Consider the following 24,569-nt stretch of genomic DNA (forward strand, 5'->3'; position numbering starts at 1 on the left):
CCTCCCCTGTCTCTGTAACCTCCTCCAGCCCTCCGACCCTCCCCTGTCTCTGTAACCTCCTCCAGCCCTCCGACCCTCCCCCGTCTCTGTAACCTCCTCCAGCCCTCCGACCCTCCCCTGTCTCTGTAACCTCCTCCGACCCTCCCCTGTCTCTGTAACCTCCTCCGACCCTCCCCTGTCTCTGTAACCTTCTCCAGCCCTCCGACCCTCCCCTATCTCTGTGACCTCCTCCATGTCCCTCCGACCCTCCCCTATCTCTGTAACCTCCTCCGACCCTCCCCTATCTCTGTAACCTCCTCCGGCCCTCCCCTATCTCTGTAACCTCCTCCGGCCCTCCCCTATCTCTGTAACCTCCTCCATGTCCCTCCGGCCCTCCCCGATCTCTGTCACCCCCTCCAGCCCTCTGCCCCTCCCCTATCTCTGTAACCTCCTCTGACCCTGCCCTATCTCTGTGACCTCCTCCATGTCCCTCCGGCCCTCCCCGATCTCTGTCACCCCCTCCAGCCCTCCGAACCTCCCCTATCTCTGTAACCTCCTCCGACCCTGCCCTATCTCTGTAACCTCCTCCATGTCCCTCCGACCCTCCCCTATCTCTGTAACCTCCTCCATGTCCCTCCGACCCTCCCCTATCTCTGTAACCTCCTCCGACCCTCCCCTGTCTCTGTAACCTTCTCCAGTCCTCCGACCCTCCCCTATCTCTGTAACCTCCTCCAGCCCTCCAACCCTCCCCTATCTCTGAATCCTCCTCCAGCCCTCCGACCCTTCCCTATCTCTGTAACCTCCTCCGACCCTCCCCTATCTCTGCAACCTTCTCCAGCCCTTCGACCCTCCGCTATCTCTGTCACCTCCTCCAGCCCTCGTCCCTCCCATTCTCTGTAACCTCCTCCAGCCCTCCGACCCTCCCCTATCTCTGTAACCTCCTCCAGCCCTCCGACCCTCCCCTATCTCTGTAACCTCCTCCAGCCCTCCGACCCTCCCATATCTCTGTAACCTCCTCCAGCCCTCCGAACCTCCCCTATCTCTGTAACCTCCTCCAGCCCTCCGACCCTCTCCTATCTCTGTAACCTCCTCCGACCCTGCCCTATCTCTGTAACCTCCTCCAGCCCTCCGACCCTCCCCGATCTCTGTAACCTCCTCCAGCCCTCCGACCCTCCCCGATCTCTGTAACCTCCTCCAGCCCTCCGACCCGCCCCATCTCTGTAACCTCCTCCAGCCCTCCGACCCTCCCAGATCTCTGCTCTCCTCCAATTCCGGCCTCTTGCTCCTCCCCCATTCCCTTCGCCCCACCATTGGGGGCCGTGCCTTCAGCTGTCTGAGCCCCAAGCTCTGGAATTCCCTCCCTGAACCTCTCTCCCTCTCTCTCCTCCTTCAATCCCCCCTCTTTGACCCAGCTTTCGGTGCCCTGTCCTAATCTCTCCTCATTCCTCTCTTCCCGCTCCTGTGAACCCTCTTGACCCATTTTGCTCCGTTAAAGGCGCGATAGAAATGCAAGTTGTTGTTGACTGTGCGGGTTCAGTTCGAGCGGAGATTGGGTCGGGCCCGATCCCGGGAAGCGGCGGGTAGTGGAGGGGGGATGATGCCGCCTGTTTTCTCTCGGGTCCTGGGCCCTACACTCGGTGTTTCTGGGCCCTGTGATCCCCGCCCTTTATTAACCCGCTCTCTCCACACCTCCTCTGACCTGCTCGAACCGCGCTCTCTGCCTCAGACCCTTCGGGCCGCGCATGCTCAGCTCACACTGACCAACAATCAGCCTCTCCTGCGCCGGCGCACTGCGCTCCTCTCAGATCGATAGGGGACATTCCGGCGCGCGGTGCAGTCTGGGGACGGACCGCCGCCATTGGAGCTCCGATCCGACCCTCAGTTTCTCTGATGGGACTGAGATTGGGGGCGGGGGAAAAGCGCTTTTGGAGCAGCGGAGGGCGGAGCGGAAATAATAAAATAAAATAAACCAAACCCGAGAGCCCGGGGCCCGCTGGGTAATGGAGACCGCCATTAAACCGTCAGAAACACTCAGAGCGCAGGCGCGCACCGCCTCGCCTCGAGAAAACTTTGGGAAATGTATTTTTCCCCAAAACTGTTGGTAATTTAGTCTCATTACACATTGGAACTGACGGGCTGGATTGATGTTTATTTTCCAATTGCAGCTCAGGACCTTCAATCCCAGCGTCAACCCGGAGCAAATGCGCTGCCGACCAATAGGAAGAGCGGAGAGGGACTGGAGGACCGAGCGGGCAGTTGGTCCTCCAACCAATCGGAGTGTGTGAGGGGCGGGACTTGCGGCGGAGGGTCTGAGCCCGGATCTCACTCCTTCTCTGGAATTCTGCCTCATTTTTGAAACTTGATTTATCTGAAGATAAAACTCCAGAAGAAAACTGGACCTTTCAGTTGTGGCTTTAAACAGATGAAACCCTGTGGTGTGGAGCAAACAGTTCAACATTTGTGAGTAAAATGACTATGATGAAGTAATGGAGAGCCATGTATCCAAGTTTGCTGATGAGATTGAGTAAAGAGGCACAGTAAATAGTGTAGATGGGAGCAGAAAGTTGCAAGGGGGCAATAATAGATTCAGTGAGTGGTCAAAACGGTGGCAGGTGGAGTTGAATGTGGGGAAATGTGAATTCACCCACTTTGAACCTAAGACAGAGATCAGAGTATTTACCAAACGGCAAGCAGCGAGAAACTGTGGAGGAGCAGAGAGATTTCGGGGTCCAAGTACAGAAATCACTAAAAGCTAGTGGACAGTTACAAAAAATAATTTTAAAGGCTAAAGGAATGTTGGCCTTCATCTCAAGGGGGCTGGAATATAAAGGGGTGGAAGTTATGTTACAGTTGTACAGAGCTCTGGTTAAACCCCATCTGGAGACTGCCTTCAGTTCTGGGCACTGCACCTCAGGGAGGATATACTGGCCTTGGAAGGGGTGCAGCACAGATTCACCAGAGTGATACTGACAGGTTGCATAGACTGGGCTTGTTTTGAGTGGAGTTTGGAAGATTAAGGGGTGATCTAATCGAGGTGTTCAAGATGATTAAAATATTTGATAGGGCAGATGGAGAGAAATTACTTCCTCTGTTGGGGGAGTCCAGAACAAGGGGGCATAACCTTAAAATTAGAGCGAGGCCATTCAGGGGCGATGTCAGGAATCACTTCTTCGCACAAAGGGCAGTGGAAATCTGGAACTCTCTCCCTGAGAGCAGTCGAGGCTGGGGGTCAAGTGAAAATTTCAGATCTGAGATTGATAGATTTTTGATAGGCGAGGGTATTAAAGGTTATGGTACCAAGGCGGGTGGATGGAGTTAAGATACAGATCAGATATGATACAATTAAATGGCGGAACAGGCTGGAGGGGCTTAATGGCCTCCTCATGTTCATAATGATTAAATGTTCCTAATCACTGCACTAATTACAGAACGGACCGATTGTTAATAGGAGCTCCGTTAGTAAAATCCCCGAACATTCAAAGATAAACGGGACTGTCCCTTTAACTATAAACAAAGGGGAGTGCCTGTCCCTTTAAATATCTGCCCCATTCCCACAGGCAGTGGGAGGAGGAACAGCGCGCGGTCTCATTCCGCCCAAAACCAGCGGGGCCTCGCGCGAGGGAGCAGCTCCATGAGGGGGCGGGGCCAGTGGGTGAGGGCGGGGCCTCGGCTCTGAGCCCAGGGCGCAGGCGCGGGAGAGGCTCTGCGCGTTCGCCAGACGGAGTCGGAGGGTCGGGAGCAGGTAGGCGGGGGGCCGGGGACAGGACACTGAGAAACCGGGCGGAGGCCGCGCCCCACGGCTTATAAACATGGAGCGAGGCCGCAGGACCCGAGTCGGATCCTCTGGTCCCGAGTGTGAGCAGCCGGGCGGCAACTGCGGGACTTCTCCCCGGGGACAGGCCCGGGTTACCGGCCGCCATCTTGGTACAGGAGGAGGGATCGTCACGGCGCATGCGCGCCCATCTTGGTACAGGAACAGAGTGGGCGGGGTTCAGGATCTCAACCCGTGCTGTCCCTGCCCCGGGAGTGTTTGATGGGACAGTGCAGAGGGAGCTTTACTCTGTATCTAACCCGTGCTGTACCTGCCCCGGGAGTGTTTGATGGGACAGTGTAGAGGGAGCTTTACTCTGTATCTAACCCGTGCTGTCCCTGCCCCGGGAGTGTTTGATGGGACAGTGTAGAGGGAGCTTTACTCTGTATCTAACCCGTGCTGTACCTGCCCCGGGAGTGTTTGATGGGACAGTGTAGAGGGAGCTTTACTCTGTATCTAACCCGTGCTGTACCTGCCCCGGGAGTGTTTGATGGGACAGTGTAGAGGGAGCTTTACTCTGTATCTAACCCGTGCTGTCCCTGCCCCGCGAGTGTTTGATGGGACAGTGTCGAGGGAGCTTTACTCTGTATCTAACCCGTGCTGTCCCTGCCCCGGGAGTGTTTGATGGGACAGTGTAGAGGGAGCTTTACTCTGTATCTAACCCTGTACCTGCCCCGGGAGTGTTTGATGGGACAGTGTAGAGGGAGCTTTACTTTGTATCTAACCCGTGCTGTACCTGCCCTGGGAGTGTTTGATGGGACAGTGTAGAGGGAGCTTTACTCTGCATCTAACCCGTGCTGTACCTGCCCCGGGAGTGTTTGATGGGACAGTGTAGAGGGAGCTTTACTCTGTATCTAACCCTGTCCCTGCCCTGGGAGTGTTTGATGGGACAGTGTAGAAGGAGCTTTACTCTGTATCTAACCCGTGCTGTACCTGCCCTGGGAGTGTTTGATGGGACAGTGTAGAGGGAGCTTTACTCTGCATCTAACCCGTGCTGTACCTGCCCTGGGAGTGTTTGATGGGACAGTGTAGAGGGAGCTTTACTCTGTATCTAACCCTGTCCCTGCCCTGGGAGTGTTTGATGGGACAGTGTCGAAGGAGCTTTACTTTGTATCTCACCCGTGCTGTACCTGCCCTGGGAGTGTTTGATGGGACAGTGTAGAGGGAGCTTTACTCTGCATCTAACCCGTGCTGTACCTGCCCTGGGAGTGTTTGATGGGACAGTGTAGAGGGAGCTTTACTCTGTATCTAACCCTGTACCTGCCCCGGGAGTGTTTGATGGGACAGTGTAGAGGGAGCTTTACTCTGTATCTAACCCGTGCTGTACCTGCCCCGGGAGTGTTTGATGGGACAGTGTAGAGGGAGCTTTACTCTGTATCTAACCCGTGCTGTACCTGCCCTGGGAGTGTTTGATGGGACAGTGTAGAGGGAGCTTTACTCTGTATCTAACCCGTGCTGTACCTGCCCCGGGAGTGTTTGATGGGACAGTGTAGAGGGAGCTTTACTCTGTATCTAACCCGTGCTGTACCTGCCCTGGGAGTGTTTGATGGGACAATGTAGAGGGAGCTTTACTCTGTATCTAACCCGTGCTGTACCTGCCCTGGGAGTGTTTGATGGGACAGTGTAGAGGGAGCTTTACTCTGCATCTAACCCGTGCTGTACCTGCCCTGGGAGTGTTTGATGGGACAGTGTCGAGGGAGCTTTACTCTGTATCTAACCCGTGCTGTACCTGCCCTGGGAGTGTTTGATGGGACAGTGCACAGCAATCAATGACCAATGATTAACCCTATTAAAATCTGGGATATAGTTTCTGAACAGCTTCATCAACGGAGCCTCTCACTTTTCCTCTCCCTATTCTTCTTCCCAAAATGTATCACTTCACATTTCTCTGCATTAAATTTCATCTGCCATCTATCTGTCCAATTTATTATCCAGTGTCCGTGACACTGAAGTCACTTCCAGTCCTCTTCACAGTTCCCCACACTCCCTATCTTGGTGGCATTTGAATTATCTGGAGATTTTCATCTTGTGCCCGAAATTCCTGAGCCCAGATCATTTCCCTGTATTGAGAAGAGCAATGGTCCCAACACTGACCCTGGGGGACACCACTGTTTACATCCCTCCAGTCTGAACAATATCCATTATCCACGACTCTCTGTTTTCTGCCCTTTCCCCAACTTCCTGTCCACGCTGCCCCACTCCCTTCAATTCCGTCAGCCTTAATTTTATCAACAAGTGTGCGGCACCTTCTCAAACACCTTTAGACAATCCATCCACACAACACCCACTGCATTCCCTTTCTCGCCACACTGTGTTATTTCCTCAAATAATCCCTGCTGTCTGTCCTGAATTCATCCATTTTACTAACAAATGTTGAAATGTTTGCTCCACCCCACAGGGTTCCATCTGTTTAAAGCCACACAGAGAGAGGTGGGGGAGGCCCACTGTTGGACAGTGTGAGCTGAGGGGTGGGAGAGGCTCATTGTCGGACAGTGTGAGCTGAGCAGGCACAGGAGACGCAGATTGCGAAAACACCGAGTGCCGCCCCAGACCCCAATATAAAACAGTCAACAGTTTCCCCCCAGACCCCAATATAAAACAGTGAACATTATCCCCCAGACCCCAATATAAAACAGTGAACATGATCCCCCCAGACCCCAATATAAAACAGTGAACATTATCCCCCCAGACCCAAATATAAAACAGTGAACATTATCCCCCCCAGACCCCAATATAAAACAGTGAACATTATCCCCCCAGACCCCAATATAAAACAGTGGACATTATCCCCCCAGACCCCAATATAAAACAGTGAACATTATCCCCCCAGACCCCAATATAAAACAGTGAACATAATCCCCCCAGACCCCAATATAAAACAGTGAACATTATCCCCCCCAGACCCCAATATGAAACAGTGAACATTGTCCCCCCCAGACCCCAATATAAAACAGTGAACATTATCCCCAGACCCCAATACAAAACAGTGAACATTATCCCCCCCAGACCCCAATATAAAACAGCGAACATTATCCCCCCAGACCCCAAGATAAAACACTGAACATTCTCCCCCCCAGACCCCAATATAAAACAGTGAACATTATCCCCCCCAGACCCCAATATAAAACAGTGAACATTATCCCCGCGAGACCCCAATATAAAACAGTGAACATTATCCCCCCCAGACCCCAATATAAAACAGTGAACATTATCCCCCCAGACCCCAACAGAAAACAGTCAACATTATCCCCCCCAGACCCCAATATAAAACAGTGAACATTGTCCCCCCCAGACCCCAACATAAAACAGTGAACATTATCCCCAGACCCCAATACAAAACAGTGAACATTATCCCCCCCAGACCCCAATATAAAACAGCGAACATTATCCCCCCAGACCCCACGATAAAACACTGAACATTATTCCCCCCAGACCCCAATATAAAACAGTGAACATTATCCCCCAGACCCCAATATAAAACCGTGAACATTATCCCCCCCAGACCCCAATTTAAAACCGTGAATATTATCCCCCCCAGACCCCAATATAAAACAGTGAACATTATCTCCCAGACCCCAATATAAAACAGTGAACATTATCCCCCCAGACCCCAATATAAAACAGTGAACATTATCCCCCCCAGACCTCAATATAAAACAGTGAACATTATCCCCCCAGACCCCAATATAAAACAGCGATCATTATCCCCCCAGACCCCAATATAAAACAGTGAACATTATCCCCCCCAGACCCCAATATAAAACAGTGAACATTATCCCCCCCAGACCCCAATATAAAACAGTGAACATTATCCCCCCAGACCCCAATATCAAACAGTGAACATTATCCCCCCCAGACTCCAATATAAAACAGTGAACATTATCCCCCAGACCCCAATATAAAACAGTGAACATTATCCCCCAGACCCCAATATAAAACAGTGAACATTATCCCCCCCAGACCCCAATATAAAACAGTGAACATTATCCCCCCAGACCCCAATATAAAACAGTGAACATTATCCCCCCAGACCCCAATATAAAAGAGTGAACATTATCCCCCAGACCCCAATATAAAACAGTGAACATTATCCCCCCCCAGACCCCAATATAAAACAGTGAATATTATCCCCCCCAGACCCCAATATAAAACAGTGAACATTATCCCCCCCAGACCCCAATATAAAACAATGAACATTATCCCCCCAGACCCCAATACAAAACAGTGAACATTATCCCCCAGACCCCAATATAAAACAGTGAACATTATCCCCCCAGACCCCAATATAAAAACAGTGAACATAATCCCCCAGACCCCAATATAAAACAGTGAATATTATCCCCCCCAGACCCCAATATAAAACAGTGAACATTATCCCCCAGACCCCAATATAAAACAGTGAATATTATCCCCCCCAGACCCCAATATAAAACAGTGAATATTATCCCCCCCAGACCCCAATATAAAACAGTGAACATTATCCCCCCAGACCCCAATATAAAACAGTGAACATTATCCCCCCCAGACCCCAATATAAAACAGTGAACATTTTCCCCCAGACCCCAATGTAAAACAGTGAACATTTTCCCCCCAGACCCCAATATAAAACAGTGAACATTTTCCCCCCAGACCCCAATATAAAACAGTGAACATTATCCCCCTCAGACCCCAATATAAAAGAGTGAACATTATCCCCCCAGACCCCAATATAAAACAGTGAACATTATCCCCCCCAGTCCCCAATATAAAACAGTGAACATTATCGCCCCCAGACCCCAATATAAAACAGTGAACATTATCCCCCCCAGACCCCAATATAAAACAGTGAACATTATCCCCCCCTGACCCCAATATAAAACAGTGAACATTTCCCCCCCAGACCCCAATATAAAACACTGAACATTATCCCCCCCAGACCCCAATGTAAAACAGTAAACATTATCCCCCCCAGACCCCAATATAAAACAGTGAACATTATCCCCCCAGACCCCAATATAAAACAGTGAACATTATCCCCCCAGACCCCAATATAAAACAGTGAACATTATCCCCCCAGACCCCAATATAAAAGAGTGAACATTATCCCCCCCAGACCCCAATATAAAAGAGTGAACATTATCCCCCCCAGACCCCAATATAAAACAGTGAACATTATCCCCCCCAGACCCCAATATAAAACAGTGAACATTATCCCCCCAGACCCCAATATAAAAGAGTGAACATTATCCCCCCAGACCCCAATATAAAAGAGTGAACATTATCCCCCCCAGACCCCAATATAAAAGAGTGAACATTATCCCCCAGACCCCAATATAAAACACTGAACATTATCCCCCCAGACCCCAATATAAAACAGTGAACATTATCCCCCCCAGACCCCAATATAAAAGAGTGAACATTATCCCCCCCAGACCCCAATATAAAACAGTGAACATTATCCCCCCTGACCCCAATATAAAACAGTGGACATTATCCCCCCAGACCCCAATATTAAACAGTGAACATTATCCCCCCCAGACCCCAATATAAAACAGTGGACATTATCCCCCCAGACCCCAATATTAAACAGTGAACATTATCCCCCCCAGACCCCAATATAAAACAGTGAACATTATCCCCCCAGACCCCAATATAAAACAGTGAACATTATCCCCCCAGACCCCAATATAAAACAGTGAACATTATCCCCCCCAGACCCCAATATAAAACAGTGAACATTATCTCTTTCCTCCTCCCCCCCCCCCCCCCCCCCCAGCACCTGCTCAAAACCAGACCTGAATGATGATGGATCAGGGAACGTCTGTCAAGGAAGTCGAAATGGTTACGGGTCAGAGTGTCTCATTCAAAGAAAAATTGGGATGTGTTCGTGAGCGTTTGTATAAGAGGGAGAATTGGAGATGGGTCAAGGAGAGCCCATCACCAAAATTGGGAGATGTTGCAGATGGACAGTATGTAGGGAGGGACAGAGTGTTGGGAAGAGGGGGAGAGAGCACGTACACACAGACAGAGTCAGTAACTTCAGGGGAGGAGAGAGAGGGGAACCAGTGAGTGCAGAACTGAACCCAGTCAGAGTCAGCACCTTCAGGGAGGAGAGAGAGGGGAACCAGTGAGTGTCGAACTGAACCCAGTCAGAGTCAGCACCTTCAGGGGAGGAGAGAGAGGGGAACCAGTGAGTGTCGAACTGAACCCAGTCAGAGTCAGCACATTCAGGGGAGGAGAGAGGGGAACCAGTGAGTGTGGAACTGAACCCAGTCAGAGTCAGCACCTTCAGGGGAGGAGAGAGAGAGGGGAACCAGTGAGTGTAGAACTGAACCCAGTCAGAGTCAGCACCGAAAGGTGAGGAGAGAGAGAGAGAGAGAGAGAGAGGAACCAGTGAGTGCAGAACTGAACCCAGTCAGAGTCAGCACCTTCAGGGAGGAGAGAGAGGGGAACCAGTGAGTGTCGAACTGAACCCAGTCAGAGTCAGCACCTTCAGGGGAGGAGAGAGAGGGGAACCAGTGAGTGCAGAACTGAACCCAGTCAGAGTCAGCACCTTCAGGGAGGAGAGAGAGGGGAACCAGTGAGTGTCGAACTGAACCCAGTCAGAGTCAGCACCTTCAGGGGAGGAGAGAGAGGGGAACCAGTGAGTGTCGAACTGAACCCAGTCAGAGTCAGCACATTCAGGGGAGGAGAGAGGGGAACCAGTGAGTGTGGAACTGAACCCAGTCAGAGTCAGCACCTTCAGGGGAGGAGAGAGAGAGGGGAACCAGTGAGTGTAGAACTGAACCCAGTCAGAGTCAGCACCGAAAGGTGAGGAGAGAGAGAGAGAGAGAGAGAGAGAGAGGAACCAGTGAGTGCAGAACTGAACCCAGTCAGAGTCAGCACCTTCAGGGGAGGAGAGAGAGGGGAACCAGTGAGTGTGGAACTGAACCCAGTCAGAGTCAGCACCTTCAGGGGAGGAGAGAGAGGGGAACCAGTGAGTGTGGAACTGAACCCAGTCAGAGTCAGCACCTTCAGGGGAGGAGAGAGAGAGGAACCAGTGGGTGTAGATCTGAACCCAGCCAGAGTCAGCACCTTCAGCGGGAGGGAGAGATAACTCAGATAGAAGGAAATATGTTGGGGATGGTGCGATGGGTTTGGATTTCAGCACAGGGAGGAGGGAGACTGTGTGGGATTGGGATTTGCAGTCTGCGGGAATGAGCGGGAAGAATATTCTGTAGAAACGAGAATTTTCTGTTCTGAATTTCTCACCTGTATTTACAGTGTGGACTTTTGTAAACTCCTTTCACAGGGGATTGGAAGGGGAGGATTCACAGACGGGAAACTCAAACCAAACCTCATGTCAATCTGACCGAGTCACTCGATTCATCAGGACCTGAATATCATCGGCCTTTGAATGTGGAAGGAGAAATGTTTGTCTGTTCTGTCTGTGGGAAAAGATTTCAAACATCAGTGTGACTGGAAAATCACCGAGACACACACACCCGAGTGAGAGTGTTCCAGTGCACTGTGTGGAAAGAGCTTTAACCAGTCTCACAGTCTGAAAAAACATCGCACCATTCACAGCGGGGAGAAACCGTCCACGTGTTCTGTGTGGACGAGGCTTCAACTGATCGTCCAACCTGGAGAGACACAAGGACACCCGGACCACGGAGAAACCGTGGAAATGTGGGGACTGTGGGAAGGGATTCAATTCCCCATCACAGCTGGAAACTCATCGACGCAGTCACACTGGGGAGAGGCCGGTTACCTGCTCCGCATATGGGAAGGGATTCACTCAGTCATCCACCCTGCTGAGACACCAGCGACTTCACACTGGGGCGAGGCCGTTCACCTGCTCCGTGTGTGGGAAAGGATTCACTTGTTCATCCAGCCTCATTTCACACCAACTTGTTCACAGTGATAAGCGACCTTTTAAATGTTCTGACTGTGAGAAGAGGTTTAAAAGCAGGAATGCTCTACTGAGACACGAACGTACTCACACTGGGGAGAGGCCGATTACCTGCTCCGTGTGTGGGAAGGGATTCACTCAGTCATCCACCCTGCTGAGACACCAGCGAGTTCACACCGGGGAGAGGCCGTTCACCTGCGCAGAGTGTGGGAAGGGTTTCGCTCAGTCAGCCGCCCTGCTGATTCACCAGCGAGTTCACACTGGGGAGAGGCCGTTTCCCTGCTCCGTGTGTGGGAAGGGATTCGCTCAGTCATCCGCCCTGCTCAGACACCAGCGAGTTCACACCGGGGAGAGGCCGTTCACCTGCTCCGTGTGTGGGAAGGGATTCGCTCATTCAGCCGACCGGCTGAAACACCAGCGAGTTCACACTGGGGAGAGACCGTTCACCTGCTCCGTGTGTGGGAAGGGATTCACTTGTTCATCCAGTCTCATTGAACACCAACTTGTTCACACTGATAAGAGACCTTTCAAATGTTCTGACTGTGAGAAGAGGTTTAAAAGCAGGAATGCTCTACTGAGACACCAATGTACTCGCACTGGGGAGAGGCCGTTCACCTGCTCCGCATGTGGGAAGGGATTCACTCGGTCATCCGCCCTGCTGAGACACCAGCGAGTTCACACCGGGGAGAGGCCGTTCATCTGCGCAGAGTGTGGAAAGGGATTCACTCATTCAGGCGACCGGATGAAACACCAGCGAGTTCACACTGGGGAGAGAACGTTCACCTGCTCCGTGTGTGGGAAGGGATTCACTTGTTCATCCAGTCTCATTGAACACCAACTTGTTCACACTGATAAGAGACCTTTTAAATGTTCTGACTGTGAGAAGAGGTTTAAAAGCAGGAATGCTCTACTGAGACACCAATGTACTCACACTGGGGAGAGGCCGTTTACCTGCTCCGTGTGTGGGAAGGGATTCACTCAGTCAACCAACCTGCTGATTCACCAGCGAGTTCACACCGGGGAGAGGCCGTTCACCTGCTCCGTTTGTGGGAAGAGATTCACTCAGCCAACCAACCTGCTGATTCACCAGCGAGTTCACACTGGGGAGAGGCCGTTCACCTGCTCCGTTTGTGGGAAGAGATTCACTCAGCCAACCAACCTGCTGATTCACCAGCGAGTTCACACTGGGGAGAGGCCGTTCACCTGCTCCATTTGTGGGAAGGGATTCACTCAGTCAACCAACCTGCTGATTCACCAGCGAGTTCACACTGGGGAGAGGCCGTTCACCTGCTCCATTTGTGGGAAGAGATTCACTCAGCCAACCAACCTGCTGATTCACCAGCGAGTTCATACTGGGGAGAGGCCGTTCACCTGCTCCGTTTGTGGGAAGAGATTCACTCAGCCAACCAACCTGCTGATTCACCAGCGAGTTCACACTGGGGAGAGGCCGTTCACCTGCTCCATTTGTGGGAAGGGATTCACTCAGTCAACCAACCTGCAGTCACACCAGCGAGTTCACATGTTACCACAGGAGTTGGATTCTGTTGTTAATCACATCCAGGACTGAACTATGTTCATTCTGATAGTTGGGGTTGTCGAAAACTTAAACTTAATGTTACCTATTATATACAATGCATTAACTCCCAATCACTTCATTCAGACAAGCAAGAGTTTATGAAGAAACTTGTACAAGAGGAAGTGTCCCTCAAACACTGGTTGATGATACGTCTTCGCTGAGTTCAAGAAACAGCTCACGTTTATACAGTTCATTAACAACGCCCACCTGTCATGGAATATGGGCGTACACGTACATTCTTTATTGGTTCAGGTAGTTCGTCAATCAAAATAGGGAACCCACCCTCTGGTTCCCATGGCCGTCTGGTGATTTTGGACACAGGCCTGGGAAAGTGCTTTTCCCTCAGAAACTGTCCTTATTATCAGCAAGTCTGTACCTAGTCTCAAGGCTATATGGTCATTCATTTCTGTTAGTCAGACAGTTATCAGCATGAGAGAGAGCTCAAAGTAATAACACAATTGTGCTTCTGTGTGTTTTTCATGAGAAACTATTCTGTGAGCTTTACATTGAATTAGCTGGTCAGTTAATATGGTCAAATATCCATCATGCATTTCTACATTTGTGGGTTCGGTGTATTAGAGAGAGTTAATATGGTCAGGTATCTCTTTATGCATTTCCACAGGGTTTGTTTCTGATAATAACCCCTATAACTGGGCTGGAATTTAATATTCTGTATCAGTCTCAAATAAATCAGCTTTCTTTTAAATACAGTGTACCATTGTTTAAAAAGGGAGAAAGGGATAGACTGAGTAATTACAGGCCAGTCAGCCGAACCTCTGTGGTGGGCAAATGATTGGAAACAATTCTGAGGGACAGAATTAATCGTCATTTAGAAAGGCACGGATTAATCAAGGACAGTCAGCATGGATTTGTTCAGGGAATGTCGTGTCTGACTAACTTGATTGACTCTTAAGAGGAGGTAACAAGGATTGTCGATGAGGGCAACGCGTTTGATGCAGTATACATGGATTTTAGCAAGTCTTTTGACAAGGTCCCACATGGCAGACTGGTCAAAAAAGTAAAATCCCTTGGGATCAAAGGGCAAGTGGCGAGTCAGATCCAAAATTGGCTCAGTGGCAGGAAGCAAAGGGTGATGGTTGACGGATGTTTTTGCAACTGGAAGGCTGTTTCCAGTGGGGTTCCTCAAGGCTCAGTACGAGGTCCCTTGCTTTTTGTGGTATATATTAATGATTTACACTTGAATGTGGAGGACTTGATCAAGAAGTTTGCAGATGATACATAAATTGGCCGTGTGGTTGGTAGTGAGGAGGAAAGCTGTAGACTGCAGGAAGATATCAATGGACTGGTCAGGTGGGCAGAAAAGTGGCAAATGGAATTCAATCCAGAGAAGTGTGAGGTAATGCAATTGGGGAGGGCAAACAAGGCGAGTATCTGTCCATGACGGTATTGGTAGGAGTGACCACCGCACAGTCCTTGTGGAGCCAAGTCCCGTCTTCACACTGAGGACACCATTCAACGTGTTGTGTGGCACTGCCATCGTGCGAAATGGGATAGATTCAGAACAGATCGAGCAGCTCAAAACTGGGCATCCGTGAGGCGCTGTGGGCCATCAGCAGCAGCAGAATTGTAATCCAACACAATCTGTAACCTCATGGCGCGGCATATTCCTCACTCGTATGAACATACGAATTAAGAGCAGGAGTAGGCCATTCGGCCCCTCGAGCCTGCTCTGTCATTTGATAAGATCATGGCTGATCTGATGGTGACATCAACCCTACTTTCCCGTCTACCTACTATAACATTTGACTCCCTTGATAATCAGGAATCTATCTAACTCGGCCTTAAAAATATTCAATGACCCTGCCTCCCCCGCTCTCTGGGGAAGGGAGTTCCACAGACTCACAACCTTCAGGGAAAAAAATTCTCCTCATCTCCGTCTTAAATGGGAGACCCCTTATTTTTAAACTGTGGCCCCGAGTTCTAGTCTCTCCCACAAGGGGAAACATCCTCTCAGCATCTATCCCTTCTCGTCCCCTCAGGATCTTATGTGTTTCAATAAGATCACCTCTCATCCTTCTAAACTCCAATGTATACAGGCCCAACTTGTCCAACCTTTCCTCATAAGATAACCCCCTCATCCCAGGAATCAGTCGAGTGAACCTTCTCTGAACCGCCTCCAAAGCAATTATGTCCTTTCTTAAATAAGGAGACCAAAACTGTGCACATTATTCTAGATGTGGTCTCACCAATGCCCTGAACAACTGTAGTAAAACATTTCCACTTTTATATTCCATTCCCCTTGTAGTAAATGAGAACATTCCATTTGCCTTCCTAATCACTTGCTGTACCTGCAGACTAACTTTCTGTGATTCATGTACTACGATACCCAGATCGCTCTGGACTTCAGAGTTCTTCAATCTCTCTCCATTTAAATAAAATACTGCTTTTCTATTCCTCTTGCCAAAGTGGACAAGTTCATATTTTCCCACATTATACTCCATCTGCCAAATTTTTGCTCACTCACTTAACCTATCGATATCCCTTTATAAACTCCTTATGTCCTCTTCACAACTTACTTTCCGAACTACCTTTGTCTCATTAGGAAATTTAGCAACCATACATTCGGTCCCTTCATCCAAGTCATTGATATAGATTGTAAATAGTTGAGGCCCAAGCACGGATCCCTGTGGCACTCCACTTGTTACATCTTGCCAACCTGAAAATGACCCATTTATGCCAACTCTCTGTTTCCTGTTAGCTAACCAATCCTTTATCCATGCAAATACGTTACCCCCTACACCATGAGTTCTTATTTTGTGTAGTCACCTTTGATGTGGCACCTTGTCAAAAGCCTTCTGGATCTCCAAGTACACCACATCCACAGGGTCCCCTTTATCCACGTTACTTGTTACTTCCTCAAAGAACTCGAATAAATTAGTCAAGCACGATTTCCCTTTCACAAAGCCGTGTTGACTCTGCCTGATTGCATTGAGATTTTCCAAGTGCCCTGCTAGAACCTCCTTAATAATAGATTCTCGCATTTTCCCCATGACAGATGTTCAGCTAACTGGCCTGTAGTTTCCGGCTTTCTGTCTCCTTCCTTTCTTGAATAGAGGAGTTATATTCGCTATTTTCCAATCTGATGGGACCCTTCCAGAACGTAGGGAATTTTGGAAAATTAATACCAATGCATCGACTATCTCTGCAGCCACTTCTTTTAATACCCTCGGATGAAGTCCGTCAGGGCCTGGGAACTTGTCAGCTTTTAGATTTAATATTTTTTTCAAAACCCTTTCCCTGGTGATTGTAAATGTTTTAAGTTCCTCCCTCCCTTTCACCTCTTGATCCACAATTATTTCTGGCATATTATTTGTATCCTCTACAGTGAAGACGAATGCAAAATATCTGTTCAATACATCCACCATTTCCTTATTCTCCATTATTAATTCCCCAGAATCACTCTCTGGAGAACCAACTCTCACTTTACTTACTCTTCTTTTTAAATACCTGGAGAAACTCTTACTATCTGTTATATTTCTAGCTCGCTTTATCTGGAACTCAAATCTCTCCCTCATTATTCTTTTAGTCATTCTTTGCTGTTTTTTATATTTTGACCAATCTTCTGACCTGTTACTAATCTTTGCGGAATTGTATGTTTATTCTTTCAATTTGATACTATCTTTAACTTCCTTCGTTGGCCACGGATGGTACGTCCTTCCCCTCGAGTCTTTCTTTCTCACTGGAATGTATCTTTGCTGAGTGTTATGAAATATCCCATGAAATGTCTGCCACTGGATCTCTCCTGACACATCCCTTAACCTCAGTTCCCAGTTCACTTTAGCCAGCTCTGTCTTCTGTCACTCTACCATTACCAACAAGCCAGGGGATCAACCCTGGTTCAATGAGGAGTGTAGAAGAGCATGCCAGGAGCAGCACCAGGTGTACCTAAAAGTGAGGTGCCAACCTGGTGAAGCTACAACACAGGATGACATGCATGCTAATCAGTGGAAACAACATGCTACAGACAGAGCTAAATGATTCCACAAACAATGGATCAGATCAAAGCTGTGCAGTCCTGTCACATCCATTCGTGAATGGTGCTGGACAATTGAACAACTAACAGGAGGAGGAGGCTTTGTAAACATCCCCATCTTCAATGATAGGACATCAGGTTATAGTCCAACAGTTTTATTTGAAAATCACAAGCTTTCGTAGGCTTTCTCCTTCGTCAGGTGACTCACCTAACGAAGGAGAAAGCCTCCAAAAGCTTGTGATTTTCAAATAAAACTGTTGGACTATAACCTGGTGTTGTAAGATTCCTTACATTTGTCTACCCCAGTCCATCACCGGCATCTCCACATCATCTTCAACGATAGCAGAGTCCAGCATGTGAGTGCAAAAGACAAGGCTGAAGCGTGTGCAAAAGACAAGGCTGAAGCGTGTGCATTTGCAACCATCTTCAAACAGAAGTGCCGAGTGGATGATCCATCTTGGCCTCCAACCGCTATCCGCACCATCACAGAAGCCAGACTTCAGCCAATTCGATTCACTCCACGTGAAATCAAGAAACGGCTGAGTGCACAAATGCTATGGGCCCTGACAACATCCCGGCTGTAGTGCTGAAGACTTGTGCTCCAGAACTAGCTGCGCCTCCAGCCAAACTGTTCCAGTACAGCTACAACACTGGCATCTACCCGATAATGTGGAAAATTGCCCAGGTATGTCCTGTCCACAAAAAGCAGGACAAATCCAATCCGGCCAATTACCGCCCCATCAGTCAACTCTCAATCATCAGCGAAGTGATGGAAGGTGTCGTCGACAGTGCTATCAAGCGACACTTACTCACCAATTCTCAGTTTGGGTTCCGCCAGGACCACTCTGCTCCAGACCTCATTACAGCCTTGGTCCAAACATGGACAAAAGAGCTGAATTTCACAGGTGAGGTGAGAGTAACTGCCTTTGACATCAAGGCAGCATTTGACAGAGTGTGGCACCAAGGAACCCGAGTAAAATTTAAGTCAATGGGAATCAGGGGAACACTCTCCAGTGGCTGGAGTTATACCTCGCACAAAGGAAGATGGTAGTGGTTGTTGGAGGCCAATCATCTCAACCCCAGGACATTGCTTCAAGAGTTCCTCAGGGCAGTGTCCTCGGCCCAACCATCTTCAGCTACTTCATCAATGACCTTCCCTCCATCATAAGGTCAGAAATGGGGACGTTCACTGATGATTGCAGTGTTCGGTTCTATTCACAACCCCTCAGATAAGGAAGAAATCCGTGCCCACATGCAGCAAGACCTGGACGACATCCAGGCTTGAGCTGATAAGTGGCAAGTAACATTTGTGCCAGGCAATGACCATCTCCCCTTGACATTCAACGGCATTACCATCGCTGAATCCCCCACAATCAACATCCTGGGGGTCACCATTGACCGGAAACTGAACTGGACCAGCCCTATAAATACAGTGGCAACAAAAGCAGGTCAGAGGCTGGGTATTCTGCGGCGAGTGACTCACCTCCTGACTCCCCAAAGCCTTTCCACCATCTACCAGACACAAGTCAGGAGTGTGATGGAATACTCTCCACTTGCCTGGATGAGTGCAGCTCCAACAACACTCAAGAAGCTCGACACCATCCAGGACAAAGCAGCCCATTTGATTGCACCCCATCCACCACCCTAAACAGTCACTCCCTTCATCACCGGTGCACTGTGGCTGCAGTGTGCACCATTCACAGGATGCACTGTAGCAACTCACCAAGGCTTCTTCGACAGCACCTCCCAAACCCGCGACCTCTACCACCTAGAAGGACAAGGGCAGCAGGCACATGGGAACAACACCACCTGCATCTTCCTCTCCAAGTCACACACCATCCCGACTTGGAAATATATCGCCGTTCCTTCATCGTCGCTGGGTCAAAATCCCTGAACTCTCTCCCTAATAGCACCGTGGGAGAATCTTCACCACACAGACTGCAGCGGTTCAAGGCGGCGGCTCACCACCACCTTCTCAAGGGCAATTAGGGATGGGCAATAAATGCTGGCCTTGCCAGCGACGCCCACATCCCATGAACGAATAAAAAATAAAAAGTATACAGTAAATGGGAGGATACTGAGAGGTGTAGAGGAACAAAGGAACCTTGGAGTGCATGTCCACAAATCCGCGAAGGTAGCAGGACAGGTAGATAAGTTGGTTAAAAAGGCATCCATGATACTTTCCTTTATTAGCCGAGGCATAGAATATAAGAGCAGAAAGGTTATGCTCGAACTGAAAAAACAATAGTTAAGCTGCAACTAGAGTATTGCATACAGTTCTGGTCACCACATTACAGGAAAGATGTGATTGCACTCGGGAGGGTACAGTGGAGATTTACAAAGATATTGCCAGGGCTGGAGAATTTTAGCTGTGAGGAAAGATTGGATAGGCTGGGGTTGTTTTCTTTGGAACAGAAGAGGCTGAGGGGAGATTTAATTGAGGTGTATAAAATTATGAGGGGCGAGATGGAGTGAATAGGAAGGACCTATTTTCCTTCACAGAGGGGTCAGTGACCAGGGGGCATTGATTTAAAGTATTGGCAGAAGGATTGGAGGGGACTTGAAAATTATTTTTCACCCAGAGGGTGGTGGGGGTCTGGAACTCACTGTCTGAAAGGGTGGGAGAGGCACCAACCTTCATCACATTTAAAGGGAACCAGGATATGCACTTGAAGTGCTGTAACCTACAGGGCTACGGACCAAGAGCTGGAAACTGGGATTAGGCTGGATAGCTCTTTTTCAACTGGCACGGACAAGATGGGCCGATTGGCCTTCTTCGTCTCATAAATTTCGTGATTCTCCCCAACTCAACATCACTCTCCTCACACTGACCCCTGGGACAGGTGAAGAGGGGACATTTACCAGACTCCCCACTATTGACCCTCAGTGTCCCTCTCACGGGTGAAGAGGGGACATTTACCAGACTCCCCACTATAGACCCTCAGTGTCCCTCTCACAGGTGAAGAGGGGACATTTACCAGACTCCCCACTATTGACCTTCAGTGTCCCTCTCACGGGTGAAGAGGGGACATTTACCAGACTCCCCACTATTGACCCTCAGTGTCCCTCTCACGGGTGAAGAGGGGACATTTACCAGACTCCCCACTATAGACCCTCAGTGTCCCTCTCACAGGTGAAGAGGGGACATTTACCAGACTCCCCACTATTGACCCTCAGTGTCCCTCTCACGGGTGAAGAGGGGACATTTACCAGACTCCCCACTATTGACCCTCAGTGTCCCTCTCACGGGTGAAGGGGGGACATTTACCAGACTCCCCACTATTGACCCTCAGTGTCCCTCTCACGGGTGAAGAGGGGACATTTACCACACTCCCCACTGTTGACCCTCAGTGTCCCTCTCACAGGTGAAGAGGGGACATTTACCAGACTCCCCACTATTGACCCTCAGTGTCCCTCTCACGGGTGAAGAGGGGACATTTACCAGACTCCCCACTATTGACCCTCAGTGTCCCTCTCACGGGTGAAGGGGGGACATTTACCAGACTCCCCACTATTGACCCTCAGTGTCCCTCTCACGGGTGAAGGGGGGACATTTACCAGACTCCCCACTATTGACCCTCAGTGTCCCTCTCACAGGTGAAGAGGGGACATTTACCAGACTCCCCACTATTGACCCTCAGTGTCCCTCTCACGGGTGAAGGGGGGACATTTACCAGACTCCCCACTATTGACCCTCAGTGTCCCTCTCACGGGTGAAGGGGGGACATTTACCAGACTCCCCACTATTGACCCTCAGTGTCCCTCTCACAGGTGAAGAGGGGACATTTACCAGACTCCCCACTATTGACCCTCAGTGTCCCTCTCACGGGTGAAGGGGGGACATTTACCAGACTCCCCACTATTGACCCTCAGTGTCCCTCTCACGGGTGAAGAGGGGACATTTACCAGACTCCCCACTATAGACCCTCAGTGTCCCTCTCACGGGTGAAGAGGGGACATTTACCAGACTCCCCACTATTGACCCTCAGTGTCCCTCTCACGGGTGAAGGGGGGACATTTACCAGACTCCCCACTATTGACCCTCAGTGTCCCTCTCACAGGTGAAGAGGGGACATTTACCAGACTCCCCACTATTGACCCTCAGTGTCCCTCTCACGGGTGAAGGGGGGACATTTACCAGACTCCCCACTATTGACCCTCAGTGTCCCTCTCACGGGTGAAGAGGGGACATTTACCAGACTCCCCACTATAGACCCTCAGTGTCCCTCTCACGGGTGAAGAGGGGACATTTACCAGACTCCCCACTATTGACCCTCAGTGTCCCTCTCACGGGTGAAGAGGGGACATTTACCAGACTCCCCACTATAGACCCTCAGTGTCCCTCTCACGGGTGAAGAGGGGACATTTACCAGACTCCCCACTATTGACCCTCAGTGTCCCTCTCACGGGTGAAGGGGGGACATTTACCAGACTCCCCACTATTGACCCTCAGTGTCCCTCTCACGGGTGAAGAGGGGACATTTACCAGACTCCCCACTATTGACCCTCAGTGTCCCTCTCACGGGTGAAGAGGGGACATTTACCAGACTCCCCACTATTGACCCTCAGTGTCCCTCTCACGGGTGAAGAGGGGACATTTACCAGAATCCCCACTATTGACCCTCAGTGTCCCTCTCACAGGTGAAGAGGGGACATTTACCAGACTCCCCACTATTGACCCTCAGTGTCCCTCTCACGGGTGAAGAGGGGACATTTACCAGACTCCCCACTATTGACCCTCAGTGTCCCTCTCACGGGTGAAGAGGGGACATTTACCAGACTCCCCACTATTGACCCTCAGTGTCCCTCTCACAGGTGAAGAGGGGACATTTACCAGACTCCCCACTATTGACCCTCAGTGTCCCTCTCACGGGTGAAGAGGGGACATTTACCAGACTCCCCACTATTGACCCTCAGTCTCTCACATTTACCTGGTCCTGGAGTCGGTCTTCCTGTACCAAGATGGCCGCGCAGGCGCCGTGACGCTCCCTCCTCCTGTACCAAGATGGCGGCCGGTTCCCCAGGTAACCCGGGCCTGTCCTCGGGGAGAAGTGTCGCATCTGCCGCCCGGCTGAAGACACACGGGACCAGAGGATCCTATTCGTTCCCTGCGGCCGCACTCCGTCTTTAAATGGCCTCCCTCCGGTTTATGAATCTCCGGACCGGGCGCTCGCCGACCGTCTTCAGACCTCCGGCTCCGTCTGTGGACCGCTCAGAGTCTCTCCCGCGCCTGCGCGCTGAGCTCCGGGGACAGGGAAAGGGCGGGGTCTCCCGCACGGGGGAGCAGGGGCAGTTCTAACCGTCACTGAAACGTCAGAGCCCGCGGACCCGCCCCCCACTCACACAGTCAGGCCCCGTCCCCACACACATGTCAGGCCCCGCCCCCACTGAACAGTCAGGCCCCGCCCCCACACACAGTCAGTGCCCCGTCCCCACTCCACACAGTCAGGCCCCGCCCCCACTCACACAGTCAGGCCCCGCCCCCACACACAGTCAGGCCCCGCCCCCACTCAACAGTCAGGCCCCGCCCCCACACACATGTCAGGCCCCGCCTCCACACACACATTCAGGCCCCGCCCCCACACACACACATTCAGGCTCCGCCCCCAACACACAGTCAGGCCCCGCCCCCCACACACAGTCAGGCCCCGCCCCCACACACACTGTCAGGGTACCGCCCCCCCACACGTAGTCAGGCCCCGCCTCCACACTTACAGTCAGGCCCCGCCCCCTCCACACAGAATCGAGCCCCGCCTCCTCCACAGAGTCGGACCCGCCCCCACCACACAGAGTCAGGCCCCGCCCCCTCCAACAGAGTCAGGCCCCGCCCCCTCCAACAGAGGCAGGCCCCGCCCCCACCACACAGAGTCAGGCCCCGCCCCCTCCAACAGAGGCAGGCCCCGCCCCCACCACACAGAGTCAGGCCCCGCCCCCTCCATCGGAGGCAGGCCCCGCCTCCTCCACACAGAGTCGGACCCGCCTCCTCCACACAGAGTCGGACCCGCCTCCTCCACACAGTGTCGGACCCGCCCCCTCCAACAGAGGCAGGCCCCGCCCCCTCCAACAGAGGCAGGCCCCGCCCCCACCACACAGACTCAGGCCCCACCCCCTCCACACAGACTCAGGCCCCGCCCCCTCCACACAGACTCAGGCCCCACCCCCTCCACACAGACTCAGGCCCCGCCCCCTCCACACAGACTCAAGCTCCGCCACTACACACAGAGTCAGGCCCCGCCCCCTCCACACTGAATCGAGCCCCGCCCCCACGTAATCAGACCCCGCCCCCACACAGAATCAGGCCGCGCCCCCTCCCCACAGACTCAGGCCCCGCCCCTCCACACAGACTCAGGCCCCGCATCTCCACACAGACGCAGGCCCCGCCCCCTCCACACAGACTCAGGCCCCGCCCCCTCCACACAGAGTCAGGCCCCGCCCCCTCTCCCACAGAGTCAGGCCCCGCCCCTCCACACAGATTGAGGCCCCGCCCTCTCCACACGTACACAGGCCCCGCCCCCTCCCCACAGACTGAGGCCCCGCCTCACACACAGACTCAGGCCCCGCCCCCTCCACACAGAGTCTGGCCCCGCCCCCTCTCCAGATACTCAGGCCCCGCCCCCTCCACACAGAGTCAGGCCCCGCCCCCCACACAATCAGACCCCGCCCCCACACACAGTCAGGCCAAACCACTGACAATGCAGTCTTTCACGGGCTTTAGTCGGCCTCAGTGCCACTGGGCTAAATAAGAGTAAAAATCAGCCCGTGTCCCTGCTCATGATGGCGATCCAGTGACACCAACTGGGAAATGTATGGATGTCAATTGTGGGCAGGACTGGACTCTGCTGTGATGCCTACCACAGTGGAAAATCCTGCTGATACTCACTGTGTCTGCTCGTGCATTAAGAATGAAGCGGAGGCGGGTTTCCCCAATGGAGGGCTGTCTACGCGGGAGTCCTCCCCTGCACCATTGGGTGTCTGGGGTGGAGAATGTTGCACGGACCAGTCCCCACAAACCCGGGGTGGGGAGAGGGAAAAGTCGGAGGGCCTCCACGTGGGTCTGCTCCTGGGCCTGACCAAAGTGGCCATCTTCAGGTCCAGGCTAGACGCGGCCCGTGGGGGCGGTCGCTCCGACTGTCTGCCTCCCTACCATGGCATTCTTCAGACTCGGGTGGCCCTGGAGAGGGATCACGCGGTGTCTGCTGCTTCGCTTGAGGCTTTCCGTGACCGGTGGGCACCGCAGTGGCTGGAATACATCCTCAATCAGGAAAATGGAGTCATTATTTGACTTGACTCTGTGTATTGGCCTGTCGGGATGACATGGGTGGTCCTGTAAAATGGGACA

The 24,569-nt window shown here is 51.5% G+C and overlaps 1 protein-coding gene across 1 annotated transcript in view; it reads left to right on the plus strand.

Annotated features, from left to right (window-relative positions):
• The window catches only part of LOC137315794 (zinc finger protein 850-like), a 135,136-nt gene extending 121,194 nt beyond the window's left edge, over nucleotides 1–13,942 (plus strand). The window contains exon 6 of the mRNA XM_067980280.1: nucleotides 11,718–13,942. Within this exon, the coding sequence (XP_067836381.1) occupies nucleotides 11,718–13,227 (1,510 nt within the window). The 3' untranslated portion in view covers nucleotides 13,228–13,942. The remainder of the gene's footprint in view (nucleotides 1–11,717) is intronic.
• Nucleotides 13,943–24,569: the final 10,627 nt, after the last annotated feature.

The sequence above is a fragment of the Heptranchias perlo genome, unplaced genomic scaffold (genome assembly GCF_035084215.1).
Source record: "Heptranchias perlo isolate sHepPer1 unplaced genomic scaffold, sHepPer1.hap1 HAP1_SCAFFOLD_56, whole genome shotgun sequence".
Classification (NCBI taxonomy): Eukaryota; Metazoa; Chordata; class Chondrichthyes; order Hexanchiformes; family Hexanchidae; genus Heptranchias; species Heptranchias perlo.